This window comes from Vombatus ursinus, unplaced genomic scaffold (genome assembly GCF_900497805.2).
Source record: "Vombatus ursinus unplaced genomic scaffold, bare-nosed wombat genome assembly UNPS02005459.1, whole genome shotgun sequence".
Taxonomy (NCBI): domain Eukaryota; kingdom Metazoa; phylum Chordata; class Mammalia; order Diprotodontia; family Vombatidae; genus Vombatus; species Vombatus ursinus.
In genome coordinates, this window is record NW_020945237.1 from 1,535,726 (window position 1) to 1,561,118 (window position 25,393).

The following is a 25,393-nucleotide window of genomic DNA, read 5'->3' on the forward strand; positions in this document are numbered from 1 at the left end:
AAGGGTCAGACACGACTGAACAACAAGAATTCCTTAGAACTTTTGTGCTCCTGTTTTACTCACAGAGTAAGAGTATTTTTCTCCCCTTTGTCTAGGCAGTGAGGTTAAGTGACTTGCCCAGGGTCACACAGCTAGTAAGTGTCAAGTATCTAAGGCTGGATTTGAACTCAGGTCCTCCTGACTCCAGGGCTGGTGTTCTATCCACTGCGCCATCTAGCTGTCCTAAAAGTAAAAGTATTCTGAAGAAGATGTGAAGTCTCTACCCCACCATTTCCTCCAGAAGCTAAAAACCCTGGAATTGTTGGCCAGTTAGAATTAATATGTGTAGATTCCAGAGTAGGTTTTTACTCCTAGATTCAGATTCTTTTATCCATGTGCCATCCTAAGAGTTCACATTCTTAATTAACTAGTGTTGTTGTGTCATTTTCAGTTGTGTCCGAATCTTCATGATTCCATTTGGGGTTTTCTTGGCAAAGATACTGGTGTGGGTTGCCATTTCCTTCTCCAACTCATTTTACATATGAGGAAACTGAGGCAAACAGGGTTAACTGACTTGGTCACCCATCTAGCCAGTGTCTGAAGCTGGATTTGGACTCGGGTCCTCCTGACTTCAGGCCTGGCACCCTATCCACCACATCATCTAGCTGCCCTAATTGACAGGTACCAAATTAAAAGACCTTGGACCTTTTAAGAAAGACCATATAGCTCTTGTAGCATTTTAAAACTAAAGATTATAAAGATATGAACAAATTACTCAGTTCATTTTTGGTTAGTTCATGTTGGTGTGGCTTGTATGATATTCGATGTCCTTTTGAATCACTCTTGGTAAACATAGGACTATAAATTTGACATTTGCCCAATTCCTCAAGAAAAGAAATTTATGCATGAGAAGCACTTATGATTTTCATTCATTTTCCTATCTATACCTTTCCTTTACATTTTGAGAAAGGTTAGCAAGGGAAGTAGACTTTATAGAAAGTAATTTTTTTAATAAAACTTTCTGACAGTTCTTAAAAATGAATTTAAAAAAGGAAGTTCACATTTTAAGATTTGCACTCTCAATGAGGAATCTAGGCTCCTGTAAATATCCCCAGCTGTCCAGATCACTACCCAGTGCACTGGAAGACTCCCTCTAGGCCATAAATGTTCAGTTCAGCACTTGTCCCACCTCCTTTTCCAATTATCCTTTTTTGGGTGATCTCTTCTATGCCACTTCTTACACATCATTATTCCTAGGAGCCTAGATTTCGATCTGGAAGGGCCTTAGAGGGAATCAGGTGTAGCCTTCTCATGTTATAGATGAGGAAACTGAGGCCGAGAGGTTAAGTCACTTGTCAAGGACACACAGAAAGTAGCAGAGCTGTGATTCAAACCCAGGACCTCTTATTCACAAACCAATACTCTTTCAGTTGTGCTATGCTGTTTCCCAGGATGTCACAACATTTATTTAATACCCACCATGTGTCTTTCTTAAGCTCTTTGGGTCACCTACAGTTTGAATTCTTGGGACATTGGGGTGTACTATAATTTGTAACTAGATAGTGTCAAGAAAAATAGGAAGTGGATAAAGAAAAATATGCTTAGGACAATAGTTAATTTTCTCTTTTCTCATATTACCTTATATTTTTCCCTTCAGATATCTCGTCTTGAAATTTTAAAAGTCCTTAGTGGTTCTCTGCCTCTGACAGATGATGTAGACCTTGAGCATTTAGCATCAGTGACTGGCTCCTTTACAGGCGCGGATCTGAAAGCTCTGCTCTACAATGCTCAACTTGAAGCCATCCATAGCAGGCGGGTGGCAGGCTTGTCACAAGTAAGGTTGCTGGAGAGACATAGCTAGCACGGCGTTTTATATCGACAGTTATTTTTATAGTTATTGTGACATGATTTTAATTATTGAAAGGATAACCTTCATTAACTGTAATAAAACTGCATAAGTAATTTATGGGAGAATGTCCTATTTGGGAAAATTTCTGCATAAAACAATCTTATTCTTGTGAACTTAAGTTCATTTTTTTTTCATGCTGTAATTTCAGCCATCTTTCCCATTCTCAAGAAGCTCCGATGGCTCCCCATGGCTGTTAGCATAAAATACAAATTCTTCTATTTGACATTAAAAGCCCTTCATAGTCTAGTTTTTTCCAGGATGATTTCCCAGCATATCCTTACATTTCCCCCCCACACGTGACACTCCCTTTCGCACCTCGGTGCCGTCCTTTGAATGCTGTGCCAAGGCTCCCTCTAAGGCTTAAACTGAAGTGCTGTTACCATCAAGAGCATTTTCTTGATAGCCCCAGATGTGATTTCTCCTACCCACCCTACAAAGTGCAGTTCAACTTTTCTCGTATGTATCAGAACACTCGTGTTGTATCCCCAATAGCATTTAAGCTCGTTAAGGATAGGACTGGTGTCGCCCTTTTGTGTTCATAGCTTCACTCAGTGTCTGAGCCATGTTGGGCCCTTAATAAATTGGTTTATAAATAATAGATTGGTGAATAAATTGGTTTGTTAACACATAGTGGAAGCCCCCACACCTGTCCCCACAGAAGTCCCAGGTGTGCAGTTTTCATTCCATTATAACAAAAAAGTAGAATAATTAACTGAGCCATTAAACATTAAAAATCAAGATAACTGCCTACAAGCTTTACCACGTGCTTGTTGGGGAGATGGTTAAGTCTCTTAAGTATGTAGTCTGTCTTTTTATTTCCCCATGCCCCAAATGTATTAGAGAATCAGGGGGAAAATAATATGAAAGCATATGAAATGCCTTGATTTTTTTGAATTTTAATTGTTCTATCATAATATCTACACTGGTGGTTATTTTACAAATGAGGATTATTTAAATCGTTACCAGGCTTTCTTGTTTTGTGCATTTTTAGGATGTTGGTTCCAGTTCTGACAGTGACCTCAGTCTGTCTTCAATGGTTCTCCTTAATCACAGCAGTGGCTCTGACGATTCAGCTGGAGATGGAGAGTGTGGCCTAGAACAGTCTCTCGTTTCCCTCGAGATGTCTGATCTGCTTCCCGAAGAATCGAAATTCAACATGTATCGGCTGTACTTTGGAAGCTCTTATGAATCAGAGCTAGGAAATGGAACTTCTTCTGAACTGGTACCTCGTGGAGCCATCCTTTTTCCTAAAAGTGCAGGTTTAAATGTGGCCTCCCCCATAACTGAACTCACAGACTTCTCCAAGTACTAGATGCTTCCAGAATATGAGGCCACAGTCTGTGAGAAGTTGGCTTATTGATCTCTTCTCACTGACCCACTCCTCTGTGGAGGAGGGCTGCCTTCACCCCCGCATAGCTAGTCATGCGCTTGGGTGATTGGGTTTGGATTCATTGATTGATTTTGTGCTAGTTAGTCATTTTCACTTCTTGTGAAGACAAGCCTTCTCTGGATAAGAGTCAAGCTACTAGGTGGACAGTGTTTAAGCTGTGGTTTCCTACATATTTATTTCCTTAGGTAACTAGGAATGGTCATGGAACACTAACTTAGACTTTGTCTAAATAACATCAACATTTGCAAATCATTCTTCATTTAGTCCCCTGAGGGTTTGCTTAAAAAAACAGAGTAGAATCAGTGTTGTTATCTACGGCCTTGTTCTCTTTGAACTTTGGATCTAAGACAGTTTTTTGTAAAAATAGATACAAAGATAACTAAGTGAAAGGCAAATAATCTCTTCTGGGGATTCTTCAGAATGATATGAACAATGTAAAAAGTTAGATTTAAAGTAAAAATGAAGTCCCTTGTCCATTGAGCAGCCAGAGATATACAAAAGCAAGAATAAGAGGGACAAGTAAATTGATGCACCTCTTTTTGTAAAGCATCAAGTGATTAGAAAGGAAAAATTCTGTTTGATTAATTGGCATTCCTTGTGATATGAATCTTAAATAAGAGGCCAATTTAATTGGGTCCTTAAGACTCAATTATTTTGACTTTTTTATGTCTCAATTTTTTGTGTGTGTGTATGGTCTAAACACACTCTATTGTATTGATTTGTACTTTATTTCTCCTCAACTTTTTAAAAAATTTTCCTGAAAAATAATTTCCTTAAATACTGATTGTTAGCTTAACATCTTTTTTAGTGTAGAATCATTGAACAACTCAGGATAATGTCAGAAAGTTCTACCTTTCTATAATATTTTTAGGCCAAGTATCAGAAGGAAGGATAAAGTACCCTTTTTTCTACTAAAAAGAATGAAAATGATTTTAGATTAAATGTTAAGAAAACATGTTTTTTAAATTCAATTAGAACAGCACTGACTTAGCACTTCCCCCAGAGAGAAGTCAGTTGGACACAATTTCTTGGCAGATAATGGTACTCAAAACATTTTGTACTGCCAGTAACATTTTACGTGAGAATGTAAACCTTGAAAATGTGACCTGTTTTTATTACCAGTAAGATTAGAAGCATTGAATTGAAGCATTGTCATTCTTCTGGGGTTTTTTTGTTGTTTGTTTGTTTTGTTTACTCTATAGGACTATACATGAACTTTACCATAGCTATTCTCTGTAAAGTTTAAACTTGGGTAATGTGGGTCTATTTGTACTCTAATATAACCCAGGGGTTAAGTTATGAAAGACTTTGTGATAAAGTGGAGGTCTGTCCCCCATGAACTGACTACATAGTAAAGACCCGTACAAGATAAAGCTCTGGTCTTTCTATATAACAAGGAATTATTTTTAAACATGCTTAGTTACACTGTACAGTTTGTGAAAATACTCAGCTTGACTTAGGTTAGAAATTTTTTTTTTCTTGAAAGATGTCATAAACTTCAAGAATTGTTTACACCTTTTCTTTTTTTTTCCCCTCATCTCACAAATACTTCTACAGAGCTCTCAGTGCCTGTCAGGACCTAGTTCCACATCTCATGATTTTGCCGGAGTAACTGGGAGAGATCAGGTGCTTTCACACCCCCCGATGTTCAGGATGTCGTCTCAAGAAGGTTTTCAAGAGCTCACACAGGAGCAGAGAGATCAGATGAAGGCAGAAATCAGTGCCATCAAAGAGAGATACAGGAGCCAAAATGGAGTATGGCTTTTATAGTCTATAATTCATATTGAATTTGTGCTTCAATTTTACTTTCTTTTGTACAGAAGAGTAGAGCATCGTTTCTTGGTTCACAAATAATTTCTTTCCCATAGTTTCATTGCTAATGGCGATAGTCACATGAATGAAGGAATAACCAAATCAATCATGAACTTAACTCCTTGCACATATATTTTTCAAAGTATTTTTTATATAATTTTAAGAGAGAGGAACTTTCTCATGTACAAAATAAGGGAATTGAAGTGATCTCCAAAGTCTATTATAATTCCAATATTCTATGAGATTTTGAAGTGTATGAATATATAGTCTTTTGAAGAAATTCATAAGTAGAAGTAACCTCTTGGAAATATTTGTGTCACTAATTTAGCTTTTTGTCATTGTCTTATTTTTTTTTAATTCAAGGAGGATGTTACTGTTGCTCAATCAGGACCAATTAAGAATGCATTAGCCATTAGCCAGGCTCATTTAATTACTGCCCTCAGTAACACAAGACCATCCATTAGTCCAGATGACTGGAAGAATTTTGCTGATCTGTAAGTGGTAACTTTTGATTTATAAACTTAGATATTAATATTTCTAATGTTAATGTTAATCATTTGAAATGCTTTATATAATCAGTTTATTTCAGAAATCACCATTAATATTTATATTTTCAGACCAATTCAGAAAAAAATGAACCTAGTGTATCCATGTATATAGAAAACAATATAGGAAGAGTCAGACTCTAAAGTCACCAGTTATCAGAAATGGGGTTTTTAATCATTCTTTCCTGTGGCGTGAAATTGGGTTATTTTGAATTAAGTTATTTTCTCTTAATTGTTTGTAAGTCCTAAAAAGAAGAACAAGAGCTTCCAGAAAAATCTAATTCTGAAATACTTGATAATTTTCATAAAAATAAATCCTTTCTATCTGCCTTCTCACTTGAAACTGTGGCTAGAACTTCATACCTCTAGCTTTTAAAATGTAGCACTGACTCTGTACATAGTTACTAGTTTTATCAGTGGTAATATTATTATAATATAAAGTTAGAAAAGTATTAATTATATTTTTTCCCCATAGCTATGATAACTTTCAAAATCCAAAGAAGAGGAAAAGTCAAAGTGGATCAGCTTTCCGACCAGGCCAAAAAGTAACTTTAGCATAAAAGTAAACTTTTACTGTTTCATTTTCTTTTTTAATCTAGAAGTGGTATGCCACTGCACTGACATTTTTTAAATGGTATCTGTAAATTTCTCTTTAACTTAACAAATTAAGTTAAGATAATGCAAATTTGTTAATATTCAGGTTAGTGACCAGAATTACTTGCTATTTAATATGGAAGAATAATTTATTTCTAAAATTGCATTCTGTATTTTGTTTCCTTTAAACCAATATTAAGCACTTAATGAAATAATATTGGATGAATGATGTATCTAACTATTTGTCCCTTTGTCTGAAGAGACATTAGAATTTGTAGTTATGTGTGTTTTTTGGAAATCACTGATAGCAACACCTTCACTTGTCTCATGAAAATATGTTCATTGTTTTGCTCCCTACCAACTCCATTATTTAGAGGACTATTTTGGAAATAAATGACATCGTCTTACACACACATCAGATGATAAGTTCTTTTCATGATAATGAAGTGGCACTTTCACATAATTTATATCCATTGGAACTGTGTAATGGTAGAATTTTCAATATTTACTAATATATTTAATGATTTCTGTTTGACCTATAAAAGACATTTTTTTCTACATCTGTTAAAATATTGAATCTAGCATCGCCACATACTAGTTAAGGAAGAAAGCTAAAGAAACAAAAATACAGCATTCAGGAGTAGGAAAATCACCATCGTTTTTTCATGGAGGAAGGAAGCATGCAGACTGCTGTCTGCACCTCCTCTGTTTTTACTGCCTGCTTGCCCTGTCATCACCACTGCCTGAGGGGATGAGGCATGAGCCCAGCCACGGCTTTTCTGTACCTCTTCCCACTTCTACCTCGTTTAAGGAGACCAGGGCCTCATCTTAGCATGCAGATGACCCTCGTCATTGAAGGCAGTGCCAGAGAAGAACAAGCTAGGGAAGCTTTGCATGTAGTCCTGGCATTGGAGGCCAAGGGCCAGGGGAGTCTGCAGAGGCTCATCCCCAGGGCTCGCTGGCCACTGGGGAGTTCCTGGAGGAGATGCCTGTCCTAGGGGCACCAGGGATCCTGAAGCTTTGAAGGACGAAGCTCGGTAGCATCAGCATCTTCCGTTTACTGCTGACTGTTGTCGATTCCCATTGGAGGAATCATCCATTGCTCAAAGAAGGCGTCAGTGTTTGTGGCTTAGTTTTCTGTGCTATTCTGAATTCCCGTTCAAGAATGTTTTTCACAAATTGTACTGTCTGTAAAAAGTTGGGTGAGTTCAAGAAAATGGAAAGTATTAAAAAAATTTTAAAATTATCTTGGGTGTGCTGTGCTAAAGTGGTTTGAGGGGGTGAAAAACTTAAACCAACTTTTCTAAAGCTCCAAGTTGTGAGTCCCAGCTGAGAGAGCAGCGAGACCTTATGGGGGGGAGAGCCAGACGTGTAGTCCAGAGAGACTCAGTGTGCTCGCCAAGTGACCAAAGACCCAATCCCTTGAGCTTTCTGGACCTCGGTTTTCTCATCTTTATAAATGGGGATAGTAATGATCCTACACAGAGTGAAAGTTTAGCAAGTGGGCACAGGACATGCCTTGGGGTCAGGAAAGCCTCTGACCTCATCCTAGCTGTGGGACCCTGGGCACACCAATCACTTAGTCTCAATGCCCCAAGCAGCTTTAGGGGATCTGCACAAATGAAGGGGGCTCCCTCATAGGAGTGCCAATCAAAAGAGAGTATCTGGTCAAAGGTACAGAGCAGAGGATGTGTGGAAAGTGGTTTCCAAAGCATTGAATACTATAAACAAAAATAAAAAATCAGATGAGACACAGTCGAGTGTCGGGTTGTCAATCTATGCCGCTTACCTTCCTTCAGCTGAGGGCCAGGTAGACGTGGGTGGAGCCTGCTGGCACACCTTAGGAAATTTTATACCTTAGAAATCTGAGGGATTTCTGGGGTTGAGAGACATAATTCACCTGAGTTTGAAGAACCAGAGTCTTCAGTTTCACTCCTGACTCTTGGGCCCTCCCATGATTTATCGGGACCTTTTCTGGCTATGCCTCACCATCAAATCCGAGGCTCCAGGGGATGGATGCAGTGGCTCACCGAGTCAGCTCATTTAATGGGTGAGAAGAGTCAGACTCTGGAGTGGAAGGGACCTGCTCATCGTTACATAACTAAATGTTAGCGGCCTTCCCATAGCTCCATTCACTGCAAAACACCTAGTTCTGTAACATGTGGGTGGTGCAGTGGATAGAATGTTACTGGAGTCAGCAAGCCCCTACTGTGGATCCTGCCTCAGACGCTGGCCGTGTGACCTGAAGTCACTGAGTCACTCAGCCTCTTGGAGACTCAAATTCCTTACCTCCCCCACAGGGTGGTTGTGAGGATTGAATGAGATAATTTATATAGGTATATACACACACACACATACATACATACATATATACATATAGCTTTGCAAACCTGGAAAGCACTACGTAAATGCTATCAGTTTTCATTTTGTACTTTTTAAGTATGCTGATTGTTTTGAATTTTATTTTATTCTCAACTTAAGCACCAAAAAAAAAAAAATTTCCATGTACACAATAGAACAGAGAAAAAGGATTACATATGAAATTATAAATGTCCAATAAGTGTTACTTGCTTTTAAAAATGCACATACATATATATTAAATGCAACGTACTTTTAAAGGTACCCTGCTTGTCTCTGTTTTCTTCTGAACTTACTTCTGGTCTCTTCTGTGCATTTTAATGTTTCAACAGCCCACTTTTTTGTTTTTTTGACAACACTATTCCTTAATCTACATTTGTACACAATAGTCCTTTTCCTTTGATCTCTTTGGCACCTAAGCCTAGTGGTAGGGTTTAGGTCAAAGGATAGTCATAGTTTAATGACTAGGGCATCGCTCTCCGGGGTGACTGGACTAGTTCACATCTCCACCAGCTTGCCTTCATGTACCTTGTCTGCCACAGCCTGTCCAACAATTGTCACTCCCCATCACTTTTTTTTTATTATTATTAATCATCTTTGCCAGTCTGAAAGATGAAAGGTGAAACCTCAGAGCTGTTTTTATTTGACTTTTTCTGATTATTAGTTATTTGAAGTATCTTTTCATGTGACTGTTGATATCTTGAATCGCTTCCCTGGAGAACTGTCTGTTCATATCCTTTGACCATTTGTCTATCGAGGAATGGCTGTTATTATTGCTAATGGTTTCCCCAAAAATTTTCTTTTAAGTGTGCAACATAAGGGTTGCTACGTTCTTAGATATGATTCTCTTTTATTTCCAGAGACCAACATTTTTTTTTCCCAGTAGAACACAAGTCGAAAAATAATTATTGGTTAGAAGGATTTCCCTAACAAGTTATCCATCCAGAAAACCTCCAAAAGCAAAAGAAACCTGTATATAATTATACTCTCCATGTCCAGGAGACTTCATCCGAGCACTTCTTCAAGTTATCCCTATCCTAGTTGTTTTTTTTAAGATTTTTAAATTTTTGTACTTTTAAAATAAATTATATTGATGCTTTTTCTTTGTACATCAAGATCATTTCTCATGATGCCAAGCATTGTCCCCACCCCTACAATCTGTGCCACTCATCCATCAACAACCATTGAAGGGGTTGTGGTGGGTTGACACCAATCTGCCCATTGTCCTACTTATCAAAATGTTTCTAAACTATATCTTTACTGTTTAGTTGTGTGTTTCTATGTTATTCGAAAGGACACTGAACTCTTTACTCCCATTCTTATCTCTCATTCTCTCAAGCTTTCTGAAGTCCTCTCTGGAGTTAAGATTTGCTAGGATGTTTCCTTGGTGTAACATTTAATGTTCTTTTACCTAATTCTGCTCATAACTTAATATAGTAATATAGTAATATTATTAATATAGTAATATGTTAAGCTCTTTATGTCCCACAATAGAACAGTATGTTAATGTCACCAGAGTTGCTTTGTAATAATCAATAATACCTGATAACGACTTGAAGTCTTTACCTATATTGATTTATACTTAGTTTTTTTGTTTATACTTTTACTTTGTACTTTTGTTATTATTTATCCTTTATTCTTTTCATTTATATTTTACTGATACTTTATACTTGTATTTTTACTTTTTATTTATATAGAATAACTATATCTCATTTTAGGATTCATTAGAGTACTTATATATTTACTTGATAACCAGAAAAAGTAGTTTTTCTACTGAATCTGAATAATGAAATCAGAAAAATAAAGATAAGCAGTTGTTCCTATATGTACTAAGTGAAGATTGGAAGAGAAAAGGAACTTTGGATTAGAGTTTAAATACTATAGGGATAACACAAAATTGATTTCTATTAGTAAGTTGATAAACATTTATTAAGTGCCTGCAGGAAGCTCTATGCTAGGTGCTTTCAAAATCAAGGCACAGAACTGTAGTAAAATGCCTCAGTAGAGAGCCCCAATGTAGATTTTCAAATTGCAGAAGAATACGATTACCTAAGTAGAGGTGCACTCAGGGAATACATTGATGGAGGACGGTCTAAGAGATGCCTCCCCTTCCTTGCAGATTAGAACCGCAGAAGAGAGCCTGAAATGTATCATTTTCCTATGTCTTTAGTTCTTATCTCATCTGGTATAGTTCCATGGTCTTAGAGGATCTTGAACCTTCCCAGAAGAAAAAATAGGAGCTTAGCAGTCTTTGGAGAGAAAGAAAGGATTATATATTTGTTGTTATTTGCCCAAGGGAAACACAATTTTTTTAGTAAGAAAAAATGGATACATCTTGATTGAACACAACAGATGATTCCCAACAAATATCCAAACCCATCTAAAAAAAATATGTTCCCTCAAAATATAAGTCAAATAAGATTAATGCTAAATAATATTATATGTCACTTTTTGTTTGGAAAGTCTGCCAATTTTTAACAAAAAGGAAGGATATGTTGCTTTAAGTTTGATAATATAACACCAATATTGTCCGTTGTATTTGACCCAGTGTATTTGTTCATTGTATTTCTTAATGCCTTTATTGTTGTCATTGTGCATATTATTTTTGTCTGTTTTATTCATTGTATCACTTTATATAAGACTCCTCATGTGACTGAATTCCTATTTGTTATTCCTTAAAGTGCAGCAATGTATTCCATTATTCAATCAATAAACATTTATTTATTGTGTGTTTAGTACAATATGGGGCAGTGGTGAAGTGGATGGAAGGCTGGGCCTGGAGTCAGGAAGGCTGATTGATGTTCCTGAGTTCAAATCTGGCCTCAAATATTTACTAGCTATGTGACCCTGGGAAAGTCGCTTAACTCTGTTTGCCTCAGTTCCTCATTTGTAAAATGAGCTGGAGAAGGAAATGGGAAACCATTCCAGTATCTTTGCCAAGAAAACCTCAAATGGGATCACAGAGTCAGACACAACTGAAAACGACTGAACAACAACAAATTGTGTGTTGGTTATTTCTATAAATGTTAACTGAAATCATCTTAGGGCAAAGTCATATTGGAGAACATTGGAATTGGGGGAAGGCAAGAATTTGGCCATCTCTCTCTTTCAAAGCCGGAAATCTTGGATATTAAATTAATGTTAAACAAAGTTGTTTCTGGTAGATAAACCTAAAAATGAAAGTATTAATTTTTTTCTTTAACAGCTTGTATCAAAAAATATGAGTGAGGAACTATGTAGTTTTTCAAGTTGTTACAACAAGAGTAATCAGTTTTGTAAAAAACAAAACAAAGAAACGGCCCAGTAAAAGGAAGGCTCTTATCAAAACAGTGTGAAAGTCTGAAAGCAGAACTCTTCTATACTATTGCTTGCATGCTGCCTTTCTTAGCTCAAAGTACTTCAAAAGATTTGATCTACGAGAAGAAACTAACCATTTCTCTTAGTGATAATAAAAGGTGAAGTAAATTAATTTTATAATAAATTACTTGTATAATTGCTAGATATTTTTGAAAAGACAACTACTCTAAATAATTCAGTGCAGGGTCCACAAATTCATACTTTGATCCAGAAAGATATGGTTGCATTTATGAAAAAGATGGATAATCAATTTATGAATTTTAATGTTTCCCATTTAAAAAAAAAAACTTGCCTACAAATAAAATAGAAGAAAGTAATGACTTATTCATTAGTCATTTGACCGGAAGCAATTTAATTTTAAGACCTAGATGTTTCTAAATATGAATAGATAAGGAAACTATTTGCCACCATGAAATACAACACATTTGACTTTACTCCATATGAGCAAACGTGATTAATAAGCTTGTCTTATGATAGCACATTTAACCAAGCATTTGAATCTCAATTTTATGATTGGGTTTTGGGTGGAAAAAAAAAACAACCCAGCTCTCTAGTTTTTATTAAGCAGAATGGTGGAAATTTTAACATTGTTAATGAGTTTTCCTGCTTCAGCTGTTTGGAAAAAAAAAATCTCAATTAGCAATTGAAAAAGAATTATGAGTAACAATATAATCAGTGACATCATGTTTTCAGAAATGTGGTTACCAAAAAAGTCTACCCATTGAAATAACAGTTACTTTGTTATAAATATGAGATTTTGTATTTATCCATATTAAGCTGTATTTTATATTATGTGATTTGTTTTATTTCTTACAATTTGAAATTTTAATAAATCTTAATTTTATTTGAATAAAATACAAGCTACTAAAATTATTTGTGTAATTTGCTTTATGTGAAGTGGGAGGGGGCACAATTATTTTTTTTGTATAAAAGGAGAGTATGCTACATAAAGTCTTGAAAGCCAAGGATTCTACTGATGAGCCAATGGCTTGTACTTCTAAATTTGTCTTTAGAAACCAAATCTTTCATTTCCTTTTTATTCTACAAAGTACATGGTACAATGTTTTTAGATACAGTAAATTCTTGGTGAATATAACTGAATTGGAGTATATTAAATATGCTTTATTTTTATGGTGATGATGAAAAACACAGGTCAAGTAAATAAACATTTTTTTCTTATTTACAGAATTTACCTTATTTTATAGCTTTCCTTTTGCACAATTTTATATACATATATATATATATATATATATATTTTCCCCTGTAGGAGGGAGGAATACTTGAAAAACATGCAAACCTCTTGAATTCTGAATATATTTGAGGTTATATTCAGTGTTAAATTTTACTAGAGTATTACAATAACTTAGAAGGTGTTTCTGTTGACGTGTCTGACAGAGTAGCAGTGACAGTGATGGAATTTGATGAAAGATTAGCATAGTGATACATGTTGGAGATTGTGAGAATTGTTTTATTGTAAAGAGGGTGGCTTAGAGGGGCAGCTAGGTAGGTGGCGTAGTGGATCCCGCCCTGGAGTCAGGAGGACCTGAGTTCAAATGCGGCCTTAGACATATAACACTGACTTTTTTTTTTTTAGGCAATTGGGGTTAAGTGACTTGCCTAGGGTCACACAGCTAGTAAGTGTCAAGTGTCTGGTCTGAGGCCAGATATAATCTCAGGTCCTCTCGACTCCAGGCCCTGTGCTCTATATGTTGTATGACTTTGGGCGTGAGTCACTTAACCCCAATTGCCTCACAAAAAAAAAAAAAAAAAGTTGCTTAAGAAACGTGGACCATCAGTTGGGACTCGAGCGTTTGTGTTGCAACAATGTATAAGATTGTTTAATGTGAAGGCCAAAAAAGACTCTCAGAAACCAGATAGAGAAGGAAAGTGGGGCTTCCGGTTGGCATCTGGTGGACTGGACTGGCTGGATGGCAGCGCCAGGGTTTTATCTTCCTTCTGTGGCCCCTCCCGAAAGGCAACAAGGGACACCTGGGGACTCCAGGGAGAGGGTGGCTCCTCCTGCCCGGCCTGGAGAGGAGGAGGAGGAGATAATAAGCCCTGGCAACTGGAGGGATGCTGTGGCGGGACCCCAGGGCTGATGTCCGGCCTGCGGGATGAGCTGCGTCCCAGGGTCCCAGGGGCTTCGAGCCTGTCGGCCCACAGCTCTCGCATCCTGAGCTCCCGGGGCCCTGAACGAGAGCTTCCACAAGTACATGCGGAACCCTTACAAACCAGACAGCACCCCTGAGGTAAGGGAAGAAGGGAAAGAGGGAAGTCGAATGCAGCGGGGATGACTGCAGGAGTCTGGACTGGAGGGGCGTCCCTTTCAGGAGGAATCAGGAAAAGACCCTGGGAGGAAGGGTGGAGGTGGGAAAGTAAGGAAGGCAGGGAAGGGAGAGCCTGGCTTAGAGGCTGGAGCAACAGCCTGAGGTTTGGCGAACGGCTGATAGAGCTATGCGACCTTGAGCAAATCATTTCATTTCTCCGAGTCTGTTTCCTCATCTGTAAAACGGGTCTGACATCTCCTACAATTACTGTGAAGCTCAGATGGGATATATATGTGTGTATGTATGTACACAAATACATATATAAGTACATATATATCCTTCTACAAGCTTAGAGGCTATACATGAAAGCAGGTTATTTTTATTAGAGAATTAGCTAGGTAGTACAGTGGATAGAGCACTGGGCCTGGAGTCAGGAAGATTTGAAATCAAACTTGGTCTCAGTCTTAGCAGTGTGCCCTGGGCAAAGCACTTATCCTCTGTTTGTCTCAGTTTCCTTATTTGTAAAACGGATTTAATAATAGCACCTACCTCCCAGGATTGTTTTGAGGATCAAATGAGATAATATTTGAAAGCACTGAATGCCTGAATGCTTCTTTCCTTTCCTTTCCTTTTTCCTTTCCTTTCCTTTCCTTCCCTGCTTCCTTCCTTCTATCATCAGAGAGTATGGGTGTGATTTGAGGTAGAAAATTCCCACGTGGAAAACTTCCCCTATCCCTCCATTAGACGTGTAATAAAACATCTTAGTAGTAACATCATTGTAAAATTTGAGAAAATTTGGAAGCCTTGGCCAAAAACCTGCACATATTTTTTTTTTCCATTTAGGAATTTTGAGGACGAAATGGAAATTGACTTAGCACTCATTTTTACAAGTGTCTCTTCTGGCTCTAAAATCATCTTGGCAGGCTAGGAACATACAAATGCCCTGTGTTATAACTGTTTTTGCTCTTAGACAAATCACGTTGGGAGGATTAAAGTGAAAAATTTGGGTCAATATGCATTAACTATACATTTGAACATTTTAAAATGTTGTAACCAAAGCAGCTGCAAGTTAATGACCTTTAAGGAAAATAGTTTCATTTACTCAGAGGGAAATATAGTCCCCAAGCATTTATTAAGCACTTACTATGTTCCAGACACCATTCCTTTGTGTCTGAGGACACAATGAAAGGCCTTGCCCTCAGAGAGCTCACAGTCTAATGGTGGAGACTGCAGGAAAATAGCCGTGTTGAATAGCCACTATTGAAAAACCCAACTGGAGGTAATCTACAGAGAGAAGGCACTAGCATTAAAGAGGGTCTGGATGAGGTTAGAACTAATGTGCTGAAATCGATATTTACTTTTTTTTTTTAAAGCCAGCAATAAGCTGTACCTAATGGAAATTTGCAGTTTCATCTACCATCCTCTTTTCTGTTGTTCTTTGTATGTGGTTGTTTGTCGAGTCCAAATTTATTTTTTAAAATATCTCTTAGTTTGTGCCAGTTTCTGAGAAGTCAGCAAAAACGTGAGAACAGATAAACTGAGGAACTTTCTATGTAGTAAAAGGTCTTTGTTATCTTTTGGGAACTAATTGTCCTCCATTGTAGTAACCAGACATAGAAAGAACCCATTCTCAGGAAGGGAGCAGAGGAAGAAAAGGAAGAAAATCCTCTGGGCTAGGCAATTTCAACCTTTGTCATATCCAGCCTGATCTACTCAGTCTTATTTTCTGAGCTGTTCTACTAAGAATTTCTGCATCTTCTAATGCTTCATTTTAATCAATGACTAGAAGTTCAAGATTTGCCCAATTTCAGATAAACTTTATTCGTTTTTGGTATTTTTAAAAATACATGTTTCTTGATATCTTTTGGGTTAAATACCACCTACATTTCCCATTGTATTCTACTGTCTACCACTCCCAGAAAGTCATTCCTTATAACAAAGAATAAAAAAGGAGAAAGAAAAAAGGTTCAAGAAAACTATCATATGGAAAAAGTCATTATAACATGCAGTATGCCATACCCGTCGTCCCCCACCTCTGAAAAGATGCCGAGGAGAGGTGTCTTCTCATAACTTTTCTTTAGGTCCAAACTTGGTCATTATAATTCCAAGGTGTTCTTTTTGTTGTTTTATGGTGGTTGTTTCCAATTTTATTGTGTAAACTGTGGCAGGAAGGTGATATAATCTCTGACCATGATAAGGAACCAAAGTGTGTATATTTAGTTTTTGTTGAATATATGTACATGTAGCATGGCCTTAATTTTAAGTAAATGTGATGTGTACATGTCTGCTTTCTCTAAGACAAAAAATGCATATGTTAACTTTACTCTTTCTTCATATGTGACGCTTACTTAATTTTTTCCTCTATGACTTAATGACCCTGTATTAAAAAAAAAAAAAGATTTTCTCTCTGTGTACCAGGTGTCCAGTAATGTTTATGGACTGGGTCACAGTCTGAGACCTCTGTTTTTCTACTATTATTTTAGTTCTAGCATCAATCTTTTTTTTTTCATCAACTCATTTTTTTTTTTAATTTTTAGGCAATTAGGGTTAAGTGACTTGCCCAGGGTCACATAGCTAGTGTCAAGTGTCTGGTCTGAGGCAGGATTTGAACTCAGGCCCTCCTGACTTCAGGACTGGTGCTCTATCCACTGCACCACCTAGCTGCCCCCAATCAACTCATTTTTTTAACCAAAAAAAAAAAAGGTGTAATAGAAAGACATTTGTCTCCTGGCATTGTTGTTTGAGCAGTTCCATCTTGCCTGCTCTACAGATATTAGCACGGGTTTCCAGAGCTCTGCCCAGCTGAGGCAGCTGAGAAGACTCTTACTAGCTCAGGGTGATGTGAGGGACTCCAGGATGTTCTCTCAGACTCATGCCTTTTCTGTGTGAAGCATATTGTCCGATGAAATAAGTCTGGAGTTGAATCGCGGGAAGCGTGGCGGTTTCCAGACTTCTCAACCCTCGAACGCCAAAGACAACTTAGAAGGTCAGTGGGAAAAGTCTGTGATTGCGGTGAGAGAAGGAGCCGTGAGTCTGGAACGCAGCCTCTGGGGCAGCAGCTGTCTCCTGAGCTTCTGGCCCACAGACTGAGGGGGAATCTAGTGGATGATCAGAGGGGGATTTCAGGGATCTCTTTGCCAGTGCTGAGGCAGGAATCTCTTGCTTTAACGGTGCTTGGATCAGGGTCACAGTTCTGAGGCAGGGGTCCTGGGGCAAGGAGGAGCGCTGGCATGGTGGAGCTTGTTGTGAAGGTGGAGAGGAAATACCCCACCCCTTATCATACCATCTTGGAAGAACTGAGAATTTACAGGTCCACAGAAGTACCTCTGAAAACAGCTGTACCCCGAAGCTTGGGACAGTACGTTCTCCACATTGGAAGCAGACTTTTACCTTAACAAAGAGTTTAAAACTCAAGTAATTGTCCAGGATCATGAGTAAGCAGCGCAAAAAAGAGCCAGACTATATTATCTTACTTCAGTGACAAAGAAGATCAAAACATACAACCAGAAGAAGAAAACAAAGTCAAAGCTCCTACATCCAAAACTTCCAAGAAAAATATGAATCAGTCCTAGGCCTTGGAAGAGCTCAAAAGGGATTTTGAGAAGCAAGTAAGAGAAGTAGAGGAAAAACTGAGAGTCATGCAAGAAAATCATGAAAAACAAGTCTTGCTAAAGGAGACCCAAAAAAATACTGAAGAAAATAACACCTTAAAAAATAGCTTAACCCAAACGACTAAAGAGGTCCAAAAAGCCAATGAGGAGAAGAATGCCCTAGAAAGCAAAATTGGCCACATGGAAAAGGAAGTCCAAAAGATTACTGAAGAAAATACTTCTTTAAAAATTAGAGCAATTGGAAGCTAGTGACTTTATGAGAAATCAAGACACTGTAAAACAAATCCAAAAGAATGAAAAATTAGAAAACAATGTGAAATATCTCATTGGAAAAACAACTGACCTGGAAAATAGATCCAGGAGAGAGAATTTAAAGATTATTGGACTATCTGAAAGCCATGTTCAAAAAAAGAGCCTAGACATCATCTTTCAAGAAATGATCAAGGAAAACTGCCCTGATATTTTAGAACCAGAGGGCAAAATAGAAATGGAAAGAATCCATCGGTCTCCTCCTGAAAGAGATCCCCAAAGGAAAACTCCTAGGAATATTGTAGCCAAATTCCAGAGTTCCCAGGTCAAGGAGAAAATATTATAAGCAGCCAGAAAGAAACAATTCAAGTATTGTGGAAACACAATCAGGAAAACACAAGATTTAGCAGGTTCTACATTAAGGGACCTCAGGGCATGGAATATAATATTCCAGAGGGCAAAGGAGATAGGATTATAACCAAGCATCACCTACCCAGCAAAACTGAGTATAATCCTGCAGTGGAAAAAATGGTCATTCAGTGACATAGAGGACTTTCAAGCATTCTTGATGAAAAGACCAGAGCTGAATAGAAAATTTGACTTTCCAATACAAGACTCAAGTGGAACATGAAGAGGTAAACAGGAAAGAGAAAATCATAACAGACTTATTAAGGTTGAACTGTTTACATTCCTGCATGGAAAGATAATATTTGTAACTCATGAGACCTTTGTCAGTATTAAGGTAGTTGGAGGTAAAAAATTATATGTATGTATATATATGTAGATAGATAGATATAGATATAGATAGATAGATAGAGGACACAGGGTGAGTTGAAGATGAAGGGGTCGTATCTGGAGAATAAAATTAAGGGGTGAGAGAGGATTATACTAGAAGGATAAAGGGAGAGATAGAATGGGGTAAATTATCTCACAAAGAAAAAACAGAAAAGAAAAGGCTCTTACAGTGGAGGGGAAATGGGGTAGGTGAGAGGGAATGAGTGAATTTTATTCTCATAGGATTTGACTTAAGGAGAGAATAACATACACACTCAATTGGGTATGGAAATCTGTCTTACCCTACAGGAAAATAGGGGGGGAAGGGGACAAAAGAGTAGGGGGATGATAGAGAGGAGGGCAGATTGGGAAAGGGGGTGATCAGAAGCCAATACTTCTGAGGAAGGACAGGGTCAAAAGAAAGAATAGAATAAATGGGGGGGTGGGATAGGATTAAGGGAAATAGAGTTAGTTTTTCACAGCATGTCTGCTATGGAAGTGTTTTGCATAACTGCACATGTATAACCTATATTGAGTTGCTTGCCTTTTCAGTGAGGGTGGGTGGGGAGGGAGGAAGGGAGAAAATTTGGAACCCAAAGTTTTAAAAACACATGTTTAAAAAAAATGTTTTCACATACAACTGGGAAATAAGAAATACAGGAAATGGGGTATAGAAATCTAACCTGCCCTACAGAAAAATAGAAGGGGAAGGGGATAAGAAAAGGAGGGGAGAGATAGCAGGGAAAGCAAACTAGGGGAAGGGGTTTTCAGAATGCATGCCATCTTGGGGTGGGCGGAGGGATGAGATGGGGTGAAAATTTGGAACTCAAAATCTTGTGGAAGTAAATGTTGAAAACTAAAATTACTAAGTAAATTTATTTAAAAATTTTTTTAAATTTAAAAAAATATTTTGATGCCAAAAAAAAAAAAGAAATAAGTCTGGAGTTGAATAAAAGCTCAACATGCTCTGCCATTTTTACTAGAGGCAGCCGGGTGGCGCAGAGGATACATTGCTGTGCCTGGCATCAGGGAGATCTGAATTCAAATTCAACTTCAGACATTTCCCAGCTGTGTGACCCAGGCAAGTCACTTAACCCTTGTCTGCCTTCTCAGTGTTGTTGTGAGGATAAAATGAGATATTTGTAAAGTGCTTTGCAAAACTTAAAGTGTTACACAATTGCTATTATTATTATTATTTGTAGTAGTAGTAGTAGTATTACCCTCTCTCAGGGCTCCTCCTACCTTTCTCTGGGAAGAATAACCTCATGAGTCACTCACACTTTAGCATGAGTCTGCCGGTCTCTCTAATTGCTTTCTTCCTGTGACCCTGGACAGCAGACAGCCCTTGGGTGCTTGTTGGAGGAGATGCAGACAAGATGGGATGGGACAGAAACAGGAGAGGGGGGTAAACTTTCAGCTCTGAAAGGCCATTATTGCTTCTGTGATTCCTCTCCACAGTTTTCCTGAGAGTCTGATTATGGGATTTAATTCAGTACCAAGGGTCCACCACCCCAAGTCTCTCCTTCCCATTCACATAAATTCAGGCAAAAAAACACACCCCTCCTGGGTAGTGCACATTCCCTCACCAGCACATTTCTCCTGCCTTTCACAGCACTGCTTGTAGATTTCTGGGACCAAGTTCTGTGATCCTGGGCAAGTCATTTAACCTCTGTTTGCCTCAGTTGTTTTATCTGTAAAATGGAGATAATAAGAGCATCTACCTCACAGGTTATTGTGAGGTTTCATTGAGATAATATTTGTAAAGTGCTTAGAAGAGTGCACATAGTAAGCACAATAAAAATGTTAACTATTATTTTTTTTTAAGTAAGGAATAAATGCTTTGTTGGTTTGAGGTGAATTGATATGGGGAAGACAATTATAATTTTTTTAAATGTTCTTAAAAGCCAAAGGTCATTCAGAAACAAGGTGCATGTGAGTTTTGGTTTCTTTTTCCTTTTCAGTAATCCAGTGGAATAAAATATTAGGGAAATGGTTGTTTTTTTTTTTCTTCTGATTTTTACAATCTATTTAATACTTACGCATCTACTTTTCAGGTTATCCTGCATTTGGGAACAAGCGAGAATAAATTGCTTTGACATAATTAAAGAAAGAGTAAGTAGAGTACTACTGTCTCATTATTTCTCTTAAAGGTGACCCATTATGGTAGATTCTTTTTTTTTTAATTTTAAGCTTAAATGCAAAATGAGAAAAGAAAAAATTTCCACGTACATAGCAGAACACAGAGAATTCAATATAAAACAATAAATTTCTATTTCAAACTGTTAATGTTTTTGATAACCTATGTAATCAATGCTATACCTTGTTTTCAAAACTTTCCAGCTTTTGTGCTTCCTTCTAAGTTTTCTTTTGTTCTCTGCTGTGCACTTTCTATTTTATTTTATTTCATATCTCCCTCCCTCCCAACCCTGCACTAGAGAAGGCTACAATTAAACACAAATATATGTTGTGTTTACACATATACACATATATCTGCATCTATATCTATAGACACATATACATATATGTAAGACCATACTATACATATTTTTGTATTCCACATATTTTCTTTCTCTGGAAGTGGATAGCATCTTCCTTCATAGGTCCAAATCTTTCCGTGTTTTTCTAAATCATCATTTCTTATATCTCAGTAGTATTCCATAGATTATTTCTTAAGGCTCTTCTTCCCTACCCCCAAATCACCTTTGGAATTAGAGAAATTGGGGCTGGCAGGGATAAAGAAAGACTTGAAATCTTCTGGGAATGTAGCACGGTGCTGGAAAGCCCTTTTTAAAAAAATTTTATTTATTTTTTGTTTTCAACATTCACTTCCATAAGCTTTTGAGTTTTTAATTTTCTCCCCCTCCCACCCCTCCCCCCTCCCCAAGATGGCATACAATCTGATATAGGCTCTATACACACATTCTTATTAAACATAGTTTTGCATTAGTCATGGTGTAAAGAAGAATTAGAACTGATGGGAGGAACCACAAGAAAGAAGAAACAAAAAAAAAAGTGAAAGCAAATAGTATGCTTCGATCTGTAGTCAACCTCCATAGTTTTTTCTCTGGATGTGGACAGCATTTTCCATCGTGAGTCTTTTGGAGTTGTCTTAGATCCTTGCGTTGCTGAGAAGAGCTAAGTCTATCAAAGTCAGTCATCACACAACATGTTGCTGGTACCATGTACAATGTTCTCCTGGTTCTGCTCACTTCACTCAGCATCAGTTCATGTAAGTCTTTCCAGGTTTTTCTGAAGTCTGCTTGCTCATTTCTTAAAGCACAATAGTATTCCATTACATTCATATACCACAATTCGTTCAGCCATTCCCTGGGAAGCCCTTCTGTTGACCTTTCAGAACTAGACCCTTATAAAAGGCATGGGTGTCTGTGAGCTGCCTTTACATAAGGTGGGGCATTTACATGTCAAGGTCATTTACATGTGGTGTATAAACTTGTGTGCTTTTCCTCGAACGTGGACTCATCCTACACTTCGGAAGTTCGTGGTGCATCAGACCTAACCAGGGGAGTTGGAAAGCCTTTCCTTACACCCACTGTTTCTGTTCATCACCTCTAGATGGGTATAACGAATGAGCCTAAGAAAAGCTGTTCTTCAGCTCTCTCTAATGGCTGTCTTCTTCAGTCTTCAGTAATTGCCAGCCTCCCTTACCTGATGGTTACCAGTGCAGAAGGACTAACCAGGAGGCTTGAACATACAAACATACATATTTTGTGTTTGCATGTAGAGCTCCTCAAAAGCTGTCTCCTCCTGCCCCCGGCCCTTCCTAAAACTGTGGGAATGGTCCAGGAAATCCATCACCTCCAGGTTTGTATCCTGGCTTTGACCCTCATCCTAAAGAAAATACCCAACTGGAAAAATTAGTCTTTGGAAGAAAAAATGGAAAACCAATTAGTATGCCAGTTATAGGCGGCAAAAGAATTAATGCAAAGGATCTAGTAAGGAAACCTGCCTCCTCCTGTGTCCTTGACTAATAATGGGAGGGGTCATTTGCATTCTTGGGAACATAGCTTTAGCAGGGATGCTTTTGGAGCAGTGAGGACAGTGGGGGGCAAGGATCCAGCCAGACTGATGAGGGCAGATACAATAGCCACATCACGCTCAGTGCCCATTAACTAATTTGACTAATGAACAATCTGGTCTGGTGATCTTTCCAGCTAAGATTCGAACCAACCACTGCCCTGAAACTGGTGCCCACAGCAGGGAAGAGCTGCAATATTAACCCTTTCCTGCCTTCCAGATGGACATCTTATCACAGCTCTCTATTTTGGTGACACAGATCCCAAGATGTCACTCCACAGGGAGAGACCACCTGTTCCTGTGCGCTTGTCCAGTGAGGGAAGATCGATCTGTGTATGCTTCTATGTATGCATGTTGTCATCTCCCCTCTCCCCGACACTGAGGGCAGGGACTGTTTCATTTTTGTGTTTGTATCCTTAGAGCCTAGCACTGTGCCTGGCACATAGCAGGCACTTAATAAAGGCAGCTGACAGAGTGTTGGATTTGGAATCAGAAAGACCTGAGTTTAAATACTACCTCTGACGCCTACTAGCTATATGATACCTCCCTCTGCCTCAGTTTCCTCATTTGTTGAAATGAGGATAATAATAGCACCTAGCTCCCAGGGTGGTTGTGAGAATAACGTGAGACAATCTTTGAAAAGCACTTTGCAAACTTTGAAAGCTCTATATAAATGCCAGCTGAATGTGTGCTGAGTGGTTGGCTGGTTTTTGCCAGCATCGCAGAAAGATGGCATTCTGACTTAGCATTCCACCTGTTATCACAGGCTGTCCGGGCAGGAGGAGCCCCTACCTCCGGGCACCATGCCTGGCCCACAGAAGACACTGAATAAGCACTTGTGGAATCGAACTGACCTGTAATCATCTAGTTCAAGTCACTTGTTGTCTAGAGGAGGAAACTGTGGCCCAGACACACTGGGGGCAGGCCACTCGACCCACGTGGGGGCAGGCGGTGACACAGCCATGTCTCCTGTGCCCTTTTCATCCTGCCTCCTATTAGATACTCCAAGAAACAGAATTCTTGTCCTCCCCTGTGCTAGAATTCGATAGGACAGTCACCAACTATGGACGGTGAACCTTTGGGAATAGCTACATTTAGTTCACGTCATCCTTGTACTATAAATTACATTGGGCAGGTAGATGGGCAGGCCACGGAAAACAAGCATTTATTAAGTGCTTACTATGCACCAGGTACTGTGCTAAGCACTAGAGACACAAAGATAAGTGGGGAGAAAAAAAGAAAGACACCACCATTTTTAAAAATGAGTAAGTAGAGAAAGGTGGTAGGAACTCCATGCTTTTGAAAAATTTTTCTCTTTCCTCATCAGTTTAAAATATACAGTAAACTGCTTATCAAACTGAATTAAATTGACAGTCAGGATTAATGATCCATTAATGATTGTGTTTATAAAGTGCTAGGAGATCTTTGGGTTGAAGGCTACTAGATCATTAGTCATAAAAGCACAGTACTAGGGTACAGTGGAATCATTTCTGCTTTTCAAAGTTCTCTTAGCCCAGGGGACACTTTATTCCAAGTGGCAGTGTCTGTCTCATCTGAGCTAGTCACAGCAGAAAAATTGTGCGGAGCTGTCCACATTGGGCTGGCCACATACCCAGACACTGGAGACCCACAGCCACTCTGCTCTCAGCCTCCCCTCTGCAACCTTTTCCATGCTGCCCGCACCAGCTTGTATTCCAGGTACAGTGGTGGTGGGCTAGGAACGCCACCTTCTGGGAGCCAGTCTGGGTCTGGCAAAAGACCCACTGTGACTCTTGACTGCACCATGGCAGTGATGAAGTTTCAAGTTTTGTCCATCTCATTTTCTCCATGTCTGCACAGCTCTCAGAGAACAGACCTTCACAACTGAAATGGAATTGCGGTCTAAGCTTCTGGGCGGGAAACTTCTTCTCAGCCCTGAAAGCCTTTCACTGCGATGAGCCTGGATGGGTCAGGATTATTTTCTCAGACACTCAGAATAAAATTTGTTTGTGTAAGTAAACTTCCTTGTTTATAATGGAGTCTGGTGACAAAAACAGCTCATGTTTTACAAAGAGAAAGGACTAATGTGTATGTTTCAAAATGTCTAACATTTCAAATCCCAAGCACAAGTTAGACCACTGACATAAGAGTCAGGAAAACTGGAAGATCTGGGTTCAAGTCTTGCCTCTGACAAATACAGCAGTGTGACTCTGGGCATGTTACTTAAACTGAGTTTCTCAGGCCACTCTCTAAGACTATAAGTTGCAGGGGCCAACCTATGTGGGTAAATAATAATGGCTTATTTATATAGCACTTTCAAGTTTGCAAAGTATTTAACATATATTATTTGATCATCACAATAACCCTGTGAAATAGGTGCTATTATTAGCTCTATTTTATAGATGAGGTAACTGAGTTCAGGTTAATAACATTTGATTAAAATGAATAATATTTCAAAGGTATCCAGAGACTTCAAAAAGTCCTACAATCATTGCCAACTTCTAAACTCTTTCCAAATACAACATTTTAAAAAA

General features: G+C 38.4%; 1 protein-coding gene across 1 annotated transcript in view; it reads left to right on the forward strand.

Moving 5' to 3' along the window:
• The window catches only part of PEX1 (peroxisomal biogenesis factor 1), a 44,133-nt gene extending 36,658 nt beyond the window's left edge, over window positions 1–7,475 (forward strand). Inside the window, exons 20-24 of the mRNA XM_027847852.1 lie at window positions 1,637–1,813; window positions 2,880–3,110; window positions 4,836–5,033; window positions 5,454–5,584; window positions 6,111–7,475. Of these exons, the coding sequence (XP_027703653.1) occupies window positions 1,637–1,813; window positions 2,880–3,110; window positions 4,836–5,033; window positions 5,454–5,584; window positions 6,111–6,195 (822 nt within the window). The 3' untranslated portion in view covers window positions 6,196–7,475. The remainder of the gene's footprint in view (window positions 1–1,636; window positions 1,814–2,879; window positions 3,111–4,835; window positions 5,034–5,453; window positions 5,585–6,110) is intronic.
• Window positions 7,476–25,393: the final 17,918 nt, after the last annotated feature.